Source organism: Hyperolius riggenbachi, chromosome 9 (genome assembly GCF_040937935.1).
Source record: "Hyperolius riggenbachi isolate aHypRig1 chromosome 9, aHypRig1.pri, whole genome shotgun sequence".
Classification (NCBI taxonomy): Eukaryota; Metazoa; Chordata; class Amphibia; order Anura; family Hyperoliidae; genus Hyperolius; species Hyperolius riggenbachi.
The window spans coordinates 46407706-46429050 of record NC_090654.1 but is presented as its reverse complement, the minus strand read 5'-3'; the positions used below and the strand labels follow the sequence as shown (position 1 = coordinate 46429050).

Sequence of the window (21345 nt, the reverse complement as noted above, 5' to 3'; positions counted from 1 at the left end):
ATGTCTAGCCCTGGCCCCTCACTGACAAGTGCTGTGGTGCTTCTGTTTCACTCCATCTCCGATACAGAGTTTCACGCAACTCGTCTGCAAGGGAGCAGGGCTACAAGCCCATAGTCTCTGCATATGAGCAAAAACGACAGCTTCCTTCGTCCTTAGCACGCCTGATCCAATGCTTTCCCCCCTTTCAATAAACAGAGGAGTCGGAGGATTTTTAACAAAATCCATAGCCTTTGTAAAAATTAGACTAAGGAGTCAAGAGTAATTTTGGGTACCTGGAGTGTCTGGTTACATAAACTGAGGAGTCTGATTTGTACAGACTCCACAGCCCTGCCCAGAATGTCGGCGGCAGATCACACACGCGCACTAATGGCGTCCACCAGTGATCCACCCAGACAGTTTGCGCCTTGCCCAGGCACTGTAGCGCTCGACCTCTGGCAGAAATAGCCAAGCCAAATTGGGTATGCTCTACTGTGCAGACGGACCCAATCGGGCTTGGCCATTTCTGCTGGTGCCCAAGCAGCTACTGCGCGGCTTACAGATGTCAATATTGTGGTGGCCGTTTCTCTGGGGGTGCCATCGCTGGATCGGGGCTACTAAAGACGGGGAAGCCTCATAAGGATCCATAGACTTCCCCTTACTGACACAAGTACCTAACTAGGGTATTGTTCAGAAGTAAATGGATATGGCAGCCCCCATATCACTCACTGTAAGGTTGCGGGATACATTATTCTGCAGAGATACATAAGTGGATAACAGAGCAATGCAGACAAGGGTCACATAAATCAGGTCGACCTATAATATAAATGGAGCGGAACCATTTACCTGCATGTCCACCTCGTTCTTGATGATCTTTCCATCTGCCCACTTCAGTCTGTTCCTGGCTTCCCCTGCCAATAAGAACACAGAATCCTGGGCTGAAAATACATGTTTATAAACGCATTCTGGCAGCCATGTTGGACACAGAGTCAGCGTGCCTGGCGACAGGACCACTACTTACCGCTTATGCCTAGAGTGTTACTCCTAAGCCTCCTACACACATTCAATTTTTATTGGCCACTCACTAGACAATTTTACCACCTCCATGTAGTATGAAAGCTTCCCTACACAATCTGCTCACAGTATTACAAATCTGTTGACTCTGATACTACATGGATGTGGTAATATTGGCCAGATAAGTGGATATGTGCAGGGGAGTAACTTACACAGTCTGAGCGCCCTCTCCCAAAATCGAGCCTCCTTCCACCTCTTCTCCCCCCAATGATCATTCAGGGCCGATTAGCGGGCGATTCCCGCTAATCGCCGAAGCGCTAGCACTATTTAAAGCGCTAGCCCAATAGAAAGTATATGGCAGCGATCTCACTGCCATGATTGGTGCTGATCGTAGGCCATCTGCGATTAGCACCAATCTCATTCCCTGCAGCATTTTGCCGCAATTCTGAAGCGATCGCGGTACAGTGCTCAATAAAGCGCTGATTGCGATCGGTCTGGATCGTGAAAGTGTCCAGTGATTTTTTTACCGCGTTAATCGCGGTGAAATCACCCGTGCAAACCAGTAGCGCTAAGCACTATTGTTTTGTTGTGTGAATGGGCCCTCAGAGCATCAGCCGCAGCAGAGTGAATACTTTACCTTATTTCGTTGGGACAGGTCCTCTTCACTACTCCATGTAGGCACGACATGCAGCCTAGTAGCTTGCGGCTCTACCAACACTGCATGTCATGTCAGGAAGCCACAAGCTAATGGGCTGCATGGTGTGGCTACATGGAGTAGTGAAGAGGACCTGTCCTGCTGGAATGAGGAAAAGTGTATCCTCTGCTGTAGCTACTGCTTCTTTACACGATCTGGGTGGTGCAGAAGAAGAGGCGGGAGCAAGCGCGAACAAGGAGTTGCCACTGCTAGGGCCCCTTTAGCACCTGGGCGCCCCCCCCCCCCCCCCAAAAAAAAACAGCTGGGCTCGCGTTACACCAATAACAATGTAAGTGCAACCATAGACCAATAATCCAATTATTCCTGAGGTTTTTTTCCCTCCAAGAGACATCTTTCCTCTTCTCTTTAAAGTAACTTTTCCCAATTGAAAAAGTGCCAAATGGAAGCTTACATGCATGGCAAGGTTTATTAAGGTAAGGGTAAAGATGGAAGCAAAAGGATATTCACACACACACACCTCAAGTTCCGTAAGAAAAATATAAAGACTCAGTTCTCATGTACAGTATTTGACATTTCCTTGTACAGTTTATCCTGAATAGGTCAATACCATGCATGCAGTATTATGCCAGATTTTGTATACACCTGTTCGTTCAATGTATCATAAAAAAAAATAAAAATAATGAATAGTACCAAAAAAGCAGAGTCAATGAGAAGTGAGATGGATTCTGGGTATTTATTTTCCCCACACCAAACTTTATATTCTTGCCATGGCTTCCAGCACATTTCCTTAAAATGATAGCAGCGGCAAATTAAAATGAATACTTCAAGTCCCGTCATTTACAGTATATTAAAATGGCTTGCATGCCAATAATGTTACATAAATTCTTGCTGTAAAGTTCAAATAAAAGCCTAAGTCCACGATCACAGTGGTCATTGGAGTCACATTCATGGCGACAGAAATAAAAAAGTAACGCAACAGCGGCGACACACGTTATATATTTGCATTGTGTTGGGTACAGTGAAGCGCATACATTTGAAATCGGCGCCCGTAGACTTGGGCGCAGGATACAGCCGGCAGCATTAATTACTATTCCCCCTCCAGGTCCACGTGGATGGTGGGGAATGACGTAATTCGGCTTCCAGCTAGCTATTGCTGTAGGCAGAATTGTGTTTAAGCAACTTCATCTCCGTCTTCTGATGGCGATGACGTTACTCACTGAGCGCCGCTGTAGATGTGATTCCCATTATAGTCTATGGTGGCGCCGGCTGCAACCAAATCGAGCAACGCTGAAAAGCACTGCTCCGCAGTGAAGCATATAGTTAATGATTAGTATGCTTCACCTTACTGTTAACATACGCGGTAACACACGATGCCGCATCTCATACCACTACATCCCCGCCATACTGAATGTGTCGGACAGGCGGTGCATTGCAGTACAGCCATTACACCGCTATGTAAAGTTGAGTTTATGTTGGCGTTTCCATAGCATGTAAATAAAAAGTGACTGCTGCGCGGGCCACAATGCTAAGCAGTGCAGTAATAGAAAAGGTTATAAAGCAGACTTATGCTCCACTTACCCATCAGTAAGCCCATGTTAAAGCGATATCTCTCCTCCAGCAGCTGTGGCTTGTATTTTTGGATGACGGCTTCAACCTGAAGCAATACAATGCAGTCAGCAATGATAACCAAAAGAGACTGGAAGCCATTATATCAGTGTCAGATCCTTACCTAGGGAGAGGCAAGGCTCTGGATCCTATTGAGCCTTCCTTGTCCCCTTTTGGTCCCCTCATTACAGCACTATCACTCCCAGTCTACCAGTACAGCTAGATGACTAACTAGCCAAATACACCTCCGTGAGCCCTGAGAAGGCATTGGGGGAGCATCCATACTGCACAGGCATGCGCAGTATGGATCCACCGGTCTTCAGGAGCATGTGCAGATACAAGGGATCCCAGAGGCAGGTACAACTTCACAGTAAGGGCCCGTTCAGATCACAAATGCGGATGGCCATGCGTGCGGAACGCGTGCGGACCACAACGCGTACGAACGCATGGCCATCCGCGTTTGTGTGCGTTGCGTGGCTGATCCCATCACTGAAAAGTGAATGGGACAGCCACGCGTTTTGTCAAAATCTGCGTGCAGCATGCGTTCCCGGACCGCATGCAGTGTGAACATCAGACAGTGCACTCTATGCACTGTCTGATGTCGTGCGTGTTGGCCTACTGCACGTGTTTCCAAAACGCGGCTGGAAACGCGTGCAGTGTGAACGGGCCCTAAGAGTGCTAGAATGAGGGGGACAGGGAAGGTTCAATAGAATCCAGGGCCCTCCCTCTCCATAGACAAGTATCTGACTTTCTCGACAGGTTTGCTTTAATAGAAGTCCAATATTGCTTTCTTTGGAAACCAATAGTGCATGGTGCCATACTGCATACTACTGGCTGCTGTGCACGAGCGCGACTTCCATACCACATGGATAGCGGGACGTCGGAGGGACAATGAGCAGCGCATGCAAGAAGTGGTGGGCGGGGGAGCGGCACAAGCAATGAGGTGAATTTCATTGAGGAGATTCGATCCACCGGGCAGATCGCTCGGGAGTTGTGGGTCGCTGTACACATGCCGAATTATCGGCTAATGTGGTCGTTGTAGGCCACCTCAGCCGACTTAAAGAGGAACTCCAGTGAAAATGTAATAAAGTGCTTTATTTTTACAATAATTATGTATAAATGATTTAGTCAGTGTTTTCCCATTGTAAAATCTTTCCTCTCCCTGATTTTTACATTCTGACATTTATCACATGGTGACATTTTTACTGCTGGCAGGTGATGTCAGTGGAAGTAGCTGCGGCTTGCTTTTTTGGTAGTTGGAAACAGCTGTTCTTTCTTACAATGCAACAAGGCTTCCACAGTGTGATGTCAGAACCACGGTCCTGACATCACACTGTGGGAGGGGTTTCACCACAATATCAGCCATACAGACCCCCCTGATGATCAGTTTGAGAAAAGGAATAGATTTCTCATGGGAAAGGGGGCATCAGCTACTGATTGGGATGAAGTTCAATTCTTGGTTACGGTTTCTCTTTAAGTCAGGCATGTGTACGGGCCTTAAAGGGACTCCGAGCACCTCTCATGGGCATGCCTTTAAGACTCTGACTAGTACTGCAAAGTACTTAAAGATGCATACCATGCTGTAGCTTGAGCTCTCTTTCATTTGAGGCCTGAATCACCAATGTACACCAAACCGTTTTCGCTCGATTTCAATGTAAAAATCGCGGTTGCCATCTTGGCTATGTTATAACTTCTGGGTCACCCATCCTCTCTGTTAGAGAAGTGCATCACTGAATGAAGCAGGAAGAGGAAGTGACACGCATGGCTATTGCAAGAGGCTCCTCCAGAGGGGTCATAGCACAACTTTGTTGGAAGCCTTCTGGCATAAAGCAATGCCCATGAGAGGTGCTCGGAGTCCCTTTAACCTCTTGATGACCAGCTAACGCCGATTGGCGTAAACTGGTCGTCTGCGGGTTACCATGGAAACGGCCGCTCGATCGAGCGGCCTTTCCATGTCAGTTCACGGAGGGTGTCTCCGTGAACAGCCGGAGAGCCGCCGATAGCGGCTCGCCGGCAAAATGTAAACAGGCGGGGAAGAAATCCCCGCTGTTTACATCATACGGCGCTGCTGCGCAGCAGCGCCGTAAGTCAGATCGGCGATCCCCGGCCTCTGATTGGCCGGGGATCGCCGCCATATGATAGGCTGAAGCCTATCCCACAATGCGCAGGACGGTTATCCGTCCTGCGCAGCCCAGCAAGGGAGAGGGAGGTAAGGGGAGGGAGGGAGCGCACAAAACGCTGCGGAGGGGGGCTTTGAGGAGCCCCCCCCCGCTACCCACTAATGGCCGGCGGCGATCAGACCCCCCCAGCAGGACATCCCCCTAGTGGGGAAAAAAGGGGGGTAGTCTGATCGCCCTGCTGCACTGCTGATCGGTGCTGCGGGCTGTAGAGCCCACGCAGCACCGATCAGTAAAAATTCCCCTGGTCGGCAAGTGGTTAAGAAAGGGATCACACTTGCGTCTGCAGGAGCCCCAGATGAAACCTCAAACCTCCCTTACTCATCTCAGATTGTACATACAGGAAGCTCCTGCTGGGCTGATCCACACTGGCTGCGCTTGCGTTTTTAAAAAGTGTACATCAGCCAATACCTGCTGAATTTCATATCCTGGATGCAGCAGGAAAGCCCAGACAGACAGCATCGGGGCTCTTGTGAATAATCTGATCCATGTAGAGTGTAGACCAGGCATGGGCAAACTCGGCCCTCCAGCTTTTACGGAACTACAATTCCCACAATGCATTTGCCTTTATGAGTCATGACTGTGGCTGTCTGCAATGCATTGTGTGACTTGTAGTTCCTTAAAGCGGATCCGAGATGAAAAACTAAATATAACAAGTGACTTGTCTATATATCTTATCTAAAGTTTAGATAGTTTACACAGCAAATCTATCTTCAAACAGCTTCAACAGTATATAAATATTTTTTCCTGTGATACAATGGGAGCAGACATGTTTTTTGCTTGTCACTATTACACAATTACACACACAGGCAAGCATATCTGTATCTAGGCATGCTAATCTGCATATTCTGTGAAAACTCCACTCTTATCTCCTCCATTACACAGGCAACTGATCTGTATCTGAACTGCAGCTCTCAGATTGTGAAAACTCTGCCTCTGAAATCTATAGCTAGTAACACCTTTTTCACCTGCCCAGACTGAAATCCCACAATCCCTTGCAAGCGCCAAGGCACTCTGGAGAAGCTGTGGGTGTGGTTTGTTTAGTTTATAGGAAATTAGGGTATTAAAACAAAACAAGTATTTGGCTTGAGGAATGCCCTATAAACTATATGTAAGGAACACAATTATGCAAGGAGTAAAAGTTCATCTCGGATCCACTTTAAAGAGACACTGAAGCGAAAAAAAAATGATGATATTATGATTTGTATGTGTAGCACAGCTAAGAAATAAAACATTAAGATCAGATACATCAGTGTAATTGTTTCCAGTACAGGAAGAGTTGAGAAACTCCAGTTGTTATCTCTATGCAAACAAGCCATTAAGCTCTCCGACTAAGTTAGTCATGGAGAGGGCTGTTATCTGACTTTTATTATCTCAACTGTTCCTGGACTATTTACTTTTCCTCTGCTAGAGGAGAGGTCATTACTTCACAGACTGCTCTGAAAGACTCATTTTGAATGCTGAGTGTTGTGTAATCTGCACATATTATAGAATGATGCAATGTTAGAAAAAACACTATATACCTGAAAATAAAAGTATGAGAATATTTTCTTTGCTGCTAATCTTCTAGTAATTATTCATAGTACACAACCAATTCACTATATCATTTTTTTTTTTCGCTTCAGTGTCTCTTTAACAGCTGGAGGGCCAAGTTTGCCCATGCCTGGTGTAGACCCTCAGTGAGAAAGACACCAGCAGATGACTGAACATCACTTGCTGCTCATAACCCTGATAGGCTGACCCCTTTTATGAAGTGAATGTTAACAATACTTACAGCTTCTTCTATCTCTTCCGGTGTCACCACTATCCCAACGCCACATTCTTTCTCAAAATCGGCCACATTGATGGGGTCCACAGGGTGCCCCTTTATGTAATCCAAGGCGGCTGTGCAGACAGAAAAGAATCATTAGGAAGGCTCTGAGCACAGCCAAAGCAGAGCAAAAGACAATCAGATTAACAAGACCAGGAGAGTGGCTGCCTCCCACTGACATCCTCAGAGGAGCTCATTTAAATCTGACACATTAGTGGTTTCATAAAACACCTCTGAAAGGAGACCCCCAGGGGGTGGTGGGAGGGGCAGCCTGGGACTTGAGTATCCTGAGGTGACTCTGGGAGTCCAGAGCTACACATCATATAGTATCCTGAGATAACCCTGAGATAAAGGTGTGAGCTACAAAACACTGGAGATACCCAGTTGGATAGTCAAGGACTCTGGGGAGAAACGAAAGGAATAATACCTCATAATTATACCTGTATGGAACATGTAATCGTAAGTCACTAGCACTGCAGAAGTCATTCTTCCCCTGAAGTGCGACTTTCTTGCAGATCAGAGGAAAGGTGGCCATATACTTCTAGATGGCCACCAGATAGTCAGATCAAATCTGATCTATTGCTGCCTGACACTACGCTATGGGCCGCCAATCTCCTGTCGCTCCCGCCCACCACTGATTGATATTTTCCACCCAGTGCGATTGACCAATTTTGCCAAAAATTCAGACCATTGGGACGTCCGCAGCATCAACTTCTAGCAAATTCGATCAGAGTGAACAAATCGGCTAGATGTTGATTGGCCTGCATTTAGGCAAAGCCACCCAGACTAGGTAAAAAGAGGGGGGGGGAAAAAAAAATGGGGTCAGACGGGAATCTATTTTATAAAAAAAAAAAAAAAAAAAGGGGGGGGGGTTGGGTGTTCCAAATTTTTTTGGGGCACCATTTCCTGGCAATATTTTAGGTTTGGCAGCATCCATATACCGTAAAGAAAATGTGAACTCATACACAATGCTCAGTTTGTTTTGAGCTTTGTACACACGAGGACTGTCCCCAGAGAGGGAATCAGAACTAGGTCACTCGGGCAACAGGGCCAACGCTGTAGATGCAATGCTAACCTGCAGGCTAGCAATGCACTTTGTTGCTTTATTGGGGGGGGGGGGGGGGGGGGGCTGGGGGGAGCGGACTCGAGGGCTGAGTGAACAGCATATATATATATATATATATATATATATATATATATATATATATATATATATATATATATATATATATATATATATATATATATATATATATATATATATATATATATATATATATATTTATTTATTAGGTGTTTACTGCCAGCAACCGATATGTGCAAAGAGACCACGATTTTGAAGGCTGGGAACACACTAGGCAAAGACGCTAGCATTGTGTAAAACGCAGCATTTATGCGTATAATATTAGTCAATGGGCCACATATAAAAAAAAGAGTTTTAAAATATGCGTTTTTAAAAACGCTCTTTTTGTTGCATATTAAAACAAAAAAAAAAGCAATGAAAGCCTGTGGTGACGCAATGTAATGTGTTTTCATGCATTCTTGAAAAAATAAAAAACTGTTTTCTGATGTATTTCCACTCCATTTACTTCCTAATGATTTACATAAAAAAAAAAAAAAAAAAACGAATATGCAATCCGCAAGCACATTGAAATGCATGCAAAACGCAAAAAAAGCATGTACGGGAACAAACACGCAAAACATAAACGCGTGGAAAACACAATACAAATGCACAAACGCATAGGCATAAAAATGTGTGCCCCCAGCCTAAAGCAAAATTGCCATTGGTACAATACAAAATGACAGTCACATCTGGGACATAAGGCAGCTGTATCTGAGGTGCAGAGAGGCGAGCCCAGCAACTACGGTACATCTTTGTGAAAAATAAAAATCAGGGCTGTGGAGTCGGGGAGTCAAAGTAGTTTAGGGTACGTGGAGTTGGAGTCTGTGATTTCATAAACTGTGGAGTCGTAGTCGGAAGTCGGATGATTTTGTACAAAATCCACAGCCCTGGTAAGCATTAGATGAAGGAGTCCGAGTCCAGGAGTCATCCATTTTGGGTACCCGGAGTTGGAGTCGGAAGATTTTCTTAGACTCCACAACCCTGATAAAAATACCTGACAAGTACCGTTAAGCTGCAGATCTGTGGCGATCTTCTTGCTGGTGAGGTAAGTGACCAGGAAGCCCAGTCTCTTGGTATCCTTGAGGCGTGTGGCAACATTGTACAGGAGCGTGCCAGTTACTTTGTCAATGGAAGAGCCTAACACAGACTGGGCCTAAAAACAAGCAAACAGCATAATATTAATATTATACCACCTGGAGTGACCAAATCTGAGAGCATCAAAGTGATGACATTAAAGGAATACTGTAGGGGATTGGGGGAAAATGAGTTGAACTTACCCGGGGCTTCTAATGTTCCCCCGCAGCCATCCTGTGCCCGTGCAGCCACTCACCGATGCTCCGGCCCCGCCTCCAGTTCACTTCTGGAATTTCAGACTTTGAAGTCTGAAAACCACTGCCCCTGCATTGCCATGTCCTTGCTCCCGCTGAGGTCACCAGGAGTGTATAGCACAAGCCCAGTATGGTCTGTGCCTGCGCAGTACACTCCTGGTGACATCAGCGGGAGCGAGGACACGGCAACGCAGGCGCAGTGGTTTTCAGACTTTTAAGTCTGAAATTCCAGAAGTGAACCGGAGGCGGGGCCAGAGCATCGGTGAGTGGCTGCACGGGCACAGGATGTCTGCGGGGGACCATTAGAAGCCCCGGGTAACTTCAACTCGTTTTCCCCCGACCCCCTTAGTGTCCCTTTAAAAGGGAACCGGAAGTGAGAAGAATATGGAGGCTGTCATATTTATTTCCTGGTCTATATGGTCTATTTAGCAGCAGTAGTTTGAATCACACCAGAAACAAGCATGCAGCTAATCTTGTCAGATCTGACAGTAATGCCAGAAACATCTGATCTGCTGCATGCTTGTTCAGGTCCTATGGGTGAAAGTATTATGCTGGGCATACACTGCATTTATGCACCGGAATAGAGCCACTGGCTCGATGCCGGCACGTCCCCGCTCAGGCGCGTGGATCAATTCCCGCTCGTCCTCGCGGGCAGTTCCTTATCAGCCACTCGTTTCTTCCGTTGTCTGCCCGCGGGGACTAATCGCAGAATTGATCCACCACGGTGATCAGACAAGTTGGATATTATCAATCGAGCCATCAGTGACTTGATTGATCAGAAATATCTAGCTGTGTATGCCCAGCATTAGTGGCAGAGAATCAGGACAGCCAGGGGTATGGTATTGCTTAAAAGGAAATAAATATGGCAGCCTCCATATCTCTCTTGCTTCAGGTTTCCTGTAAAGGAGGAGCTGCCAGCCATATACTATTAAAAAAAAAAAACACACCACCACATATATAAGTAAATAAATATATGCTTTACTTACATAACATGTATTGCACTGTCCACGTTTTGATTTTAGTGACTTTTCTACAGTTAAAAAAAAAAATCCTGCTTAGCATTTCCCATTTTAACTGTGGCTATTTTGAAGCCAATCCTGATGTCATTTCCTCCCTTATGCTGGGAATACACGGTCGATCCGGCGGCCGATTAGCCGCCGGATTGACCCCAGCCGCGTCCCCGCTCGTCCGCGTGGATCGATTACCGCTCGTCCCCACCGGCGCTTCCTTATCAGCACTCGATTCCCTGCCATTGTCCGCCGGTGGGGATTGAGCGGGCGGGGGTCGAGCAGCTTTATCGGGCCAGCTGAATATCAGCTGGCTGGTTCAGCTGGTCGATACACGGTACAGAAACGTACCGTGTATCCCCAGCATTACTCTCTTCTGCCTGATTGTGTATGCATTTATTTATTTATTGTATTTATAAAGCGCCAACATATTACGCAGCGCTGGACCTAAAAACCATTGCCCACCCTCCACTATAGAAAGTGCATTGTCTCAGCATGAGAAATACTGGTCAGAGAGGAACAGAGGTGTGGGAGCGGAAAACAGGAGGGAACGAGGTTTCAGCCAATCAGGCTGCATTCGTGAAGTCTGAGGGGAAGTTGAATAGCAAAAAAGGACAACCCAGCATGCCCTGCAACTTCCTTTTTGTGTACTAAATAAGAGTCAGGTAAACAGGGGAATGATCATTTATCAACAAGAAAAGGAATAGTGATTTTTTTGGATGGCTTAGAATCCTTATTACATATTTACCAGATAAAAATAAAGAATTGTATTTTTGATTTTATGCCTGACAGTTAAACTTTAAGGCCTCTCTGCACATTAAGCATTGCGGTGCACAGTTCTGCAATCCATATAGAGTGCAATACGCATCATCAAAAAGAGTTACCACTTACAATCATCATAACATTCAAACTGATTTGCGGAAGGGATATTGTACAGAGACCAGTAATGACGCAGCAGGAAAGGGTTAACGTGTGAGAAGGGAGCTGTAACCAGAGACCCCTCCCCTCCACAACTTGTGAATAGTTTGCCACTTGCTGCTGGCGTCATTGGCAAGCTCCAGTTCTGTGCCGGTGACAGAGAGCTGCAGCTGTGGCAGCATCCCGAACTGACTAACAGGCTGGAAATAGCCCTCCCCGGTGATGGGTAGAGAAGGCCTGTGTGTGGGGTCAGGTGATCTCCAAGTGCCTGCGGTCTCCTAACTCAGCGATCAGATAATTCCTCCAATCCATGCCCTGCAATGCCGACTGCTAGAAAGTCCAAATCAGGCTGTCTGCATGTCGGCTTGTTGTGATTCTGACATTTACTAGCTATAGAGTCATATGCCAACGGTTCTGAATGTGTGCCTGGCTTAGGCCATAAGAGACCATTTGGAGTGATGCCTCATGAGAAACCACAGCTGCCCACTTAAAACAGAAGGTATTTGCAATAACTCAGCTTTTAAACTTGACCAAGAACCACAGAGTTGTTTTTTTTAGCAAATAAATTAGAGTGTGCCTTTTGTGTGTGTGTGGGGGGGGGGGGGGGGGAATTAAACCCTTTCCAGATTTTAGGATCTAAAAGCAGTACAATTTCTTTGCACCCTCTCAGACCCTAAAACCCGGAAAAAAAAAAAACCACCTGCTAGGGAGATCTGCAGCAGCTTAGCACTCGCTCACCTCCATAGGATCCAGTGCTGCAGTTTTCCCTCCCTCCTCCGGGTGACGCTGTAACCCTATAATGAGATTGCTATGGCGACAGACAGCGATTTCACCAGGGGGAAGCAGAGCCTCAAGGAGAGGAAGAAGAATGGAGGCCGACGTCGGGATCTCTTGGGAGGTGAGTGATAAACGCCCGCTGCACACATTGCTCTGCATAGAACTCCAGGCGGCTACCACAAGTTCAGCTCGGGTGTTACCGCTTCTGGCATATTTTTTCCCAACCTGAGCTGTACTCAGGATTACCACTAAGGAGGTTAAGCAGGAGCATCATTACTTACCAAAGGGGTGTTGCTCCTCTGGTCCCCCCGTTGTCCAAATGGCATGTGCCATCTTCTCCATGGATATGCTGCAGCAGCCATAGTTTCTGACCCAGCAATGTTGCAGTGCATGCCAGGAGATTTAGTCCAAGAATGCGAGTACAGAGACCACGGACTACATCTCCCAGCATGCACTGCAGAAGACACATAACACTGGGAAGGCAGAAACTGAGGCAAGTCTATGGAGGAGATGGAGCATCCCATTGTGCCCCCCATGGCACACCTTATTAAAAAAGACTAGTCCAAAAGACCAGTGATTATTTTTCTCATGATAGTGGTCCTTAAAATGACCACTTTAAAAAGGACCTTTAAAGGATTACTCCAGCGAAAAAAGTAAGCAGTTAAATTCTGACAGAACTGACATGTTTTAGACTTGTCCATCTCCTCATGGGGGATTCTAAGGGTTTTCGTTGTTTTCAGAAGCACTTCCCGAGTGGCAGTTTAACTGCCAAAACAGTATGATGCCAGCCAGTCTCCCAACTCAAATGCACACCATTTTATTAGTTAGACTTAGCAACTCCTGTTTAGAAAATGCTATTGAAATCAAAAGAAAACCGAGAATCCCCCATGCAGAGATGGACCAGACCAAAACCTGTCAGTTCTGTCAGCTTTTAACTGCTTACTGTTTCCCCTCTGGAGTTGTCCTTTAAAGAGACGAACAATACTAAAGCCCTGATACTTACCCGGGGCTTCCTCCCACCCCATAAACACGTCCAAGTCCCACCCCACGCCTCCCCCCCCCCCCCGCGCGATCTGCCGTTCATCCACAGTGAGCTCCGCTACCAGGCACAGTCGATGCCAGTCAGGGTCTTCTCCACATGCACAGACCTCCCGCACATGCTCATTAGACCTGGACTGGCATCGCCGAGCCTGTTACCGGGGCTCACCACGGCTGAACAGCAGACCGCGGGAGGACGGCGTGGGACTTAGACGTGTTTATAGGGTGGGAGGAAGCCCCAGGTAAGTATTAGAACTTTAGTATTATAAGTCTCTGAGTCTTAAGCGTCTCCTTTACGAGGAGGTTCATTCGGAAAAAAAATAAATAAATGTAGTGATTGGTTGCCTTTAAGAAGGCACATTTAGGTTCACATCAGGTGACCCCGGAGTTTACTGTAACAGATATCCCCATGTGAAGGTCAAGCACTGTACACATTGTCTTGTCCATACTGCACTGTAGCCCAAACAAAACACAAAGGAAGAAGAGATGAAACTGGTCCCTGCCAGCACTGGACTGCCTGCCTACAATCAACTATGAACACTTCAGGAATGTAAACAGTCACTTAGTGAGAACATCTTCTTACTGAATGAAAACACTACACAGAGTCCCTTGCTAGCAAACCAGACCAGTGTGAGGTGGTGAGAGTTACCCAATACAAGCAGCGTGACAGAAACCTGTGTGAACCAGAGTCACCTTTCACTAAAAACTCCAAACAGAGACTGCATGGGAACGCTGTACTGTTTGCATGTACACCGGCTACACATCATTACAACTCTGTAAACAAACCTATGCTGGTGTCGCTCTCTGAAGAACCAACGTGTGGGGTAAGCCAAGCACAGGCCAACCAGGAAGGAAATAAAAGCATACAAACCTGTGCGCCCATTTATACAGAGGAACAAAGGGGTGCATTGGTTGGATGGTTTGTTAAGAGCCAGCCTACCCGATGGGTATTTTCTGAGTGGGTATAGAAAAATCTATTTCTTCCTAATTGGCATCAGTCTCTTATGCTGGGAATACACCGTTCGTTTCTGCTGCTCGATTTCAGCTCTCGATTCTTATCTTCCTTTCGTTTTTCTTATCTTTTTCCATTCACTTCTATCGGAAATCGAGAGGCAAAAGAATCAAAAAAGAGAGATCGGACATGTCGGAAATTATCTATCGAACCATCTAATCAGCTACAAAACAAATCGTGCATTCCCAGCATAGGGAACTCTGCAGGTTCAAACCTGTACACACTCCTAAATAAGCAGTTATTTGGGGTGCGGTTTATATTCATCTTAATCAATGGTAAATCGATTTTTATGACTCCCTCCTGGATTCTGGAAGTGTATTTAACTGTTTGTCGGACCACTGATAGTAAAAAAAAACAAAAACCTTGGTTCCTTAACCACTTCCCAACTGAGGGGTTTTACCCCCTGACCACCAGAGCAATTTTCACCTTTCAGCGCTCCTTCCATTCATTCGTCTATAACTTTATCATTACTTATCGCAATGAAATGAACTATATCTTGTTTTTTCGCCACCAATTAGGCTTTCTTTAGGTGGGACATTATGCCAAGAATTATTTTATTCTAAATGTGTTTTAATGGTAAAATAGGAAAAAACGTGGGAAAAAAAAGATTGTTTTTCAGTTTTTGGCCTTTATAGTTTTTAAATAATGCATGCTACTGTAATTAAAACCCATGAAATGTATTTGCCTTTTTGTCCCGGTTATAAAACCATTTAAATTATGTCCCTATCACAATGTTTGGCGCCAATATTTTAATTGGAAATAAAGGTGCATTTTTTTCAGTTTTGCGTCCATCCCTAATTACAAGCCCATAGTTTATAAAGTAACAGGGTTATACCCTCTTGACATAAATATTTTAAAAAGTTCAGTCCCTAAGGTAACCATTTATGTAGTTTTTTTTTTTTATTGTAATTTTTTTTTTTTTTTAAATTACAAGAAAAAAAAAATTGGGCAGTGTGGGAGGTAAAGGGTTAATTTTGTGTGTTAAACTAATATTTATTTCTATGTGAAAAATGCTTTGGATGTAGTTTTACTATTTGGCCACAAGATAGCCACAGTAACATTTTGTTTATGCGACCTGCAAGCGTCCGTAGAAAGAGGCTGAGAACTTTTTTTTTTCCCACAATGGTCGCGCTGCTCAGCCGAGCGGCAGCGGATCATTGCGGGGCTGAGATCAACGAACGGGAATGGATTTTCCCGTTCATTTATCTCCGGGCGAGCGGGCGGCGGCGTGTTTACTAGCGGCGGGCGGCGTGTTTACGAGCGGGAGCGCGGACAGCGGCGGGAGCGCGGAAAGTACGTATTTCTCCGTCCCTGGGGGTTAAAGGATGGAAAAAGGGACGGAGAAATACATACGCGCGGAGGTAAAGTGGTTAAAGGACTTACGAGCCCAAATAGGTAAAAAAAAAAAAAAAAAGAAGTACCTTAATCACTTTTAAATGCACGGAGGACGCCATCCGCTCCCTCCGTGCAGTTCCGCCGGGTCCCCGCAGTGTGATATTCCCCCCGTGCCGCTCCCGACCCCACAGACGGGGGTCGGGCTCCCCTTCCTCTCCTAAGATGGCCGCGGCTGCGCAGTCCGCATACACGTTAGTGCGGCTGCACAGCTCTAGGGCCCTCCCCCCCGATCCACGCACAGTAGCACACACACACACGTAAAAGCAGGAATTTTAAATCAGGATGATACCATTTATTGGCTAATAAAAAAAATAAACATGCCAGGATGCATGCAACCAATCACATCTGAACTCCTGCAGAGTATCTGGCAGAGAAGCGGGTGAGGTCACGGACAAGAAAAGCTATAGATTAGGAGGAGAGAGTGGCTATCCAGTCTATAGCATCATACGGGATCATGTAATGCAGTGATTGCATGCTGTGAGCCAAGGTATCTGCCTCTAGGACTAGGCCGGGACTTCGTGGAACAGGTTCAGTGTAATGACAGGTAATTTCCTCTGCCGTGCCCCTCCCTAGCTTTACACACAAAGACGTAATTCACGCGTGCGTCATGCTGACAGACTATGGAAGTCCAAATCTCTTCATCCTGCTTCATAGACAGCATTATACCATAGGGGCAGTGGCGGTGGGGACTCAGCCGATTTCCTGAAGATTTCATGCTGAAAACAGACGGTAATTGACCTGTAGTGTATGGGCAGAACAAACAAAAAACAAATGTATATCTAATCAGATTCGATTAGAGATAAAAATGTGTCTGTCGAATCAGCCCATACATCGCTAGATGTATGGTTACCTTACACTTTTAGCCAAAGCCCCTGAACAAGCATGCAGATCAGAGGTTTCTGACTGGAGTCAGACTAGATTATCTGCATGCTTGTCTCAGGTGCGTGATTCAGACACTACAACAGCCAAAGAGATTAACAGAACAGCATGGCAACTGGCATTGCTTAAAGAAAATATGGCAGTTTCCATAGGTCTCACCTCAGATACCCTTTAAAGTGAACCCGAGGTGAGAGGTATATGGAGGCTGCCATATTTCTTTCCTTTTAAACAATACCCGTTGCCTGGCAGTCCTGCTGATCGATCCTCTGCCTCTAATACTTTAAAGCCCCATCTACACCATACAATTTATTGTCCGATTCAATCAGACATGTCCGATCAGGATTCGATATTGAATCGGACACAAAATTGTATGGTGTAGATGGGGCTTTAGCCATAGACCCTGAACAAGCATGAAGCAGATCAGATACTCTGACTCCTCACTGACTCAGGTTTTACTGGATTAGCCATGTGCTTGTTCCAGGGTTTTGACTTAGACACTACTAAGGCCAGAAGATCAGCAGGGCTGCCAAGCAACTGGTTTACAAGGAAATAAATATGGCAGCCTCCATATCCCTTTTCCATCGTGTTTCCTTTAAAAAGTTAACTGAAAATGTAAGAATCTACTAAAGGTTTGAACACAATTTAGATCACCCCAGGGGGGAATCTAGTGTATGTATGCCTGCCCTGATACATCGGTGAGGTCCAGATCATCTCATCTTGAATGCAGCTCAATGCTATTGTTCTCTCCGTCACCCTCCATAATGACAGAACACACCACTAGCCTGCAGCCTAGTGACATGTCTGTACAGCCTCAGCCATGAACTGTCACCAAGGAGATCATATCCCGATTTCTGCCAGGCAACAGTAGTCTTGAGTGTGTGTGAGGCTTAATACATTGCGACTAACAACATGCAGCAAATGACAAGCAACAGAAAGGGAGAGAACACAGTACTTGTGAGCTTCCTAGGCACAAGCCGCCATAGGCCATATCCAGAGATTGAAAGAGGCCTTAGAAGGTGGAATAAATGTCAGCTTGCAGTCCAGCCTCCTGTCAGAATCATTTATTTCGCCAAGTACAACGGGGGTTGTACCCGGAATTATTTTTGGCGCATACAGGGTCGGTGATAGTACAGCAAATACATACAGTAAGTACATACAATAGAATATCCAAAGCATGGCATATACACAAAAACACAAACAACACAAAAACAGTGTAGGAGGACCTAGAAGGGGCTTTTGAGTGCTATGTTGAGTGGAGCTGCCGCAAGTCAGGCATCCACCATTGCTTCGGGTGCAGTTTAAAGCGGAACTGTAGATAGAATTAAAACAAGCTGTTTCACTTACCTGGGGCTTCAGCAAGCCCCCAGCATCCGTCCTGTGCCAGTCCTCCATGAGCCTCTGCTGTCCAACCGCCAGCTGCTTTCGGTTTCGCCGCCGGGTCACTGCGCGGCTCTGGCCACAAATATCCTTTCTTCATGTTCCAGTCCGCAATAGCGCTAAGGATACGCTCGGCAGGGCTGCGCTGGCCTCGAGGATTGGAACGGAGAGGCGGCAGGAGAACGGAGGCTCGTGGAGGACCGCCGCAGGACAGGACGGCTGCTGGGGGCCAGGTATTTGAAACAGCTCGTTTTAATCCCATCTACAGTTCCACTTTAATTGCAGCCAAATTGCAGCATTAATAACACCACAGGTCCAGTGCTGACATGCGGTGGTGTTACCAGGTGACATATGTGAGGGGGGGGGGGGGGGGGGGGTTTGCTTGGCCAGTGCAAGAAAGCAGCTGCCAGGCAGTGAATTCACCACTTGTCAGCTGCTCATGTCAAAGGGGCCTAACGGTGATCTAGAGCAACATTTCTCACCATTACAGCAGGTGCCCCTTTATGAAAGATGAGGTTTGCAGAGGACCTCCTATTGTGAGTATGGCGTACCGTCCTACACAGCCCATTGTTATAGTGAAGTCACTCAGGGCTAGTAACATATCCCAAAGAGAGCACTGCAGATTTGCAAATAAATGCCTTTGTAAACGCTCAAAACATGCCATTCCCACACACGCTCTGATGCTGTCTGACAAAGTACAGAACTGATTAGATTTAAAGAAGCCCAAGATTTAATGCTGCCCCACCCCTTCAAAGTAACAGTTACACAACTAGCTGAAAATGATCATTCAGCTCATGACTTACACAAGCGACTTATGTAACCGCCCTTTTTACATCACATGCAGGGCAAGTGTGTGAGCTCCGAGCACCTGATCTATAGCACTAAAGGTGGCCATACATCAGGCAACTTGAACAATGAAACCCGACAGCGCCCCCCCCCCCCCCCCCCAATGCTGGGAATACACCATACAATTTTCTGTTAAGGTGGCCATACACTTGGCAGATGCCTGTCAAATGTCGAATCTGACAGCAATCTGATGTGTGCCACACACTAGGAACAGATTTCCAATAGATTTCAGAATGAAATCTATTGGAAATCTATCTAAATGCATTATTGGACCATTAGATCCAATGCAACTCTATGGGCCATAGATCTGCTACCAGCAGCAGATCGACCTAGATTTTCCATCCTGTCAGATCAAATCCATCGAAATTGGCCACAGATTGATCAATTTGAAAGAATCGATTTCTGATCGATCGAGTTTATAGAATGGATCACTGAAATCGACCAGTGTATGGGCCCATTTAGATTTTCTGTTAGATTTACCTGCCAGATAGATAATTTCCAACAAGTTGGAAATTATCTATCTAACCATCTATCTGTCTAGCAATTAGGTATTGTACTCAGCAGGAGATAACCAGAAGACAATGCACCAGATTGGGAATCGGACTGCGATGAATGGGCAGGCACCAGATCTCTTTACGATCAGATCGAGATCCGTCTCTTGATCGATCTGCCCATACATCGTCTAATGTATGTGCAAGTTAAAGAGGAACTCCAGTGAAAATAATGTAACAAAAAAAAAAAAAAGTTCTTCATTTTTACAATAATTATGTATAAATGATTTAGTCAGTGTTTGCCCATTGTAAAATCTTTCCTCTCCCTGATTTACATTCTGACATTTATCACATGGTGACATTTTTACAGCTGGAAGGTGAGGCCAGTGGAAGGAGATGCTGCTTGCTTTTTTGGCAGTTGGAAACAGCTGTAAACCGCTATTTCCCACAACGCGACAAGGTTCACAGACCGGAAACTGTGTTTCCTGTGGGAGGGGTTTCACCACAAGATCAGCCATACAGAGCCCCCTGGTGATTAGTTTTTGAAAAGGAATAGATTTCTCATGGGAAAGGGGGTATGAGCTACTGATTGGGATAAAGTTCAATTCTTGGTCACTTTTTTTTTTAAGACTTCATATATTGTATAGACTTTCCTTTACAATTATGGAGCCACAAGGATGTAAACATAAGCGAAACTGTCCAAAAACAATTTATGATGCAACTTTTATCAATTAAAAAAGGGGGGTAAATAACTAGAAAAACACAACATCTTCTATTGCATCTGCACCACCTTTCCTTACAGCGATACAAATACCTCAGCAGAGGGATGGGGATTCTGCTCACGTGCCTCGTGCCAGAGTATTTGAGGTTTTAAATTTAGAAAGCAGCTCTCAGCTCCTCGTGTTAACAGCCCAGGAAATGAGGCTGCGGGGCACTGACACTGTCCTGGTTTGACCGGCTGAGAGTGAAATAATTATCGATTTTTGCAGGATGCGGCTAATGGGGGCAATAAAAAGGAGAGCCAGGAGTTCTTGCGGAGTGGCTGGAGAGGGGTCTGGTGAGGGCTACACATTAGATCACGCCATAACCGCTCTGATCATCTTACGGCATAAAGAGCACGGCTGTGATTAATTATTATTGGGGGCAGGGAATTTAGAGGAGGAGATCATGTGACCAACACCTCTTCCCTCTATGGACACCTGCCTCTGTTGTGGTTTTGAGGGGCGATCAAGCTACAGCTTGCGGCTTTTTCCCGCCTAATTCCTTGCATTGTATTTAGGTATCGGTTTTAGTATCACTGATCACATTTGTATTGCTCTGCCTGCAGCAGTAATCTGAGCACAGCTGTGTGAATGCACTGCACTTCTGCATTGTTCGGTTGTAAGTTTTGCCTTTTGAACTGTAGACATGCGATTCACTTTGAAGGCGAGCGACAAAGGGTTTTTGAACTTTTTAAAGGGAAGGTTCAGGGACTATCGGAAAAAAAAAAAAAAAAAAAAAAATCTAAATCCACTTACCTGGGGCTTCTTCCATCCCGTGGCAGGCAGGAGGTGCCCTCGGCGCCGCTCCGCAGGCCCCTGGTGGTCTCCGGTGGCGCGCCCGACCTGGCCAGGCCGGCTGCCAGGTCGGGCTTCTTCTGCGCTCCAATCTGCGTCTCATTGGTGCGCGCTGTCATCATCGGACGTCCTCCGGGCTGTACTGTGCAGGCTCAGAACTACTGCGCAGTACAGCTCAGAAGACGTCCGATGACGTCAGCGTGCACCAGTGAGACGCAGATTGGAGCGCAGAAGAAGCCCGACCTGGCCTGGCCAGGTCGGGCGCACCACCGGAGACCACCGGGAGCCTGCGGAGTGGTGCCGAGGGCACCTCCTGCCTGCCACGGGCTGGAGGAAGCCCCAGGTAAGTGGTTTTGTATTT

At 46.1% G+C, this 21345-nt stretch overlaps 1 protein-coding gene across 1 annotated transcript in view; it reads right to left on the bottom strand.

The window, feature by feature from the left end:
* Positions 1-21345, bottom strand: part of QARS1 (glutaminyl-tRNA synthetase 1) — a 135046-nt gene that overhangs the window by 94112 nt on the left and 19589 nt on the right. The window contains exons 2-5 of the mRNA XM_068252658.1: positions 9366-9513; positions 7202-7311; positions 3224-3299; positions 823-887 (exon numbers count right to left, since the gene is read on the bottom strand). Of these exons, the coding sequence (XP_068108759.1) occupies positions 823-887; positions 3224-3299; positions 7202-7311; positions 9366-9513 (399 nt within the window). The remainder of the gene's footprint in view (positions 1-822; positions 888-3223; positions 3300-7201; positions 7312-9365; positions 9514-21345) is intronic.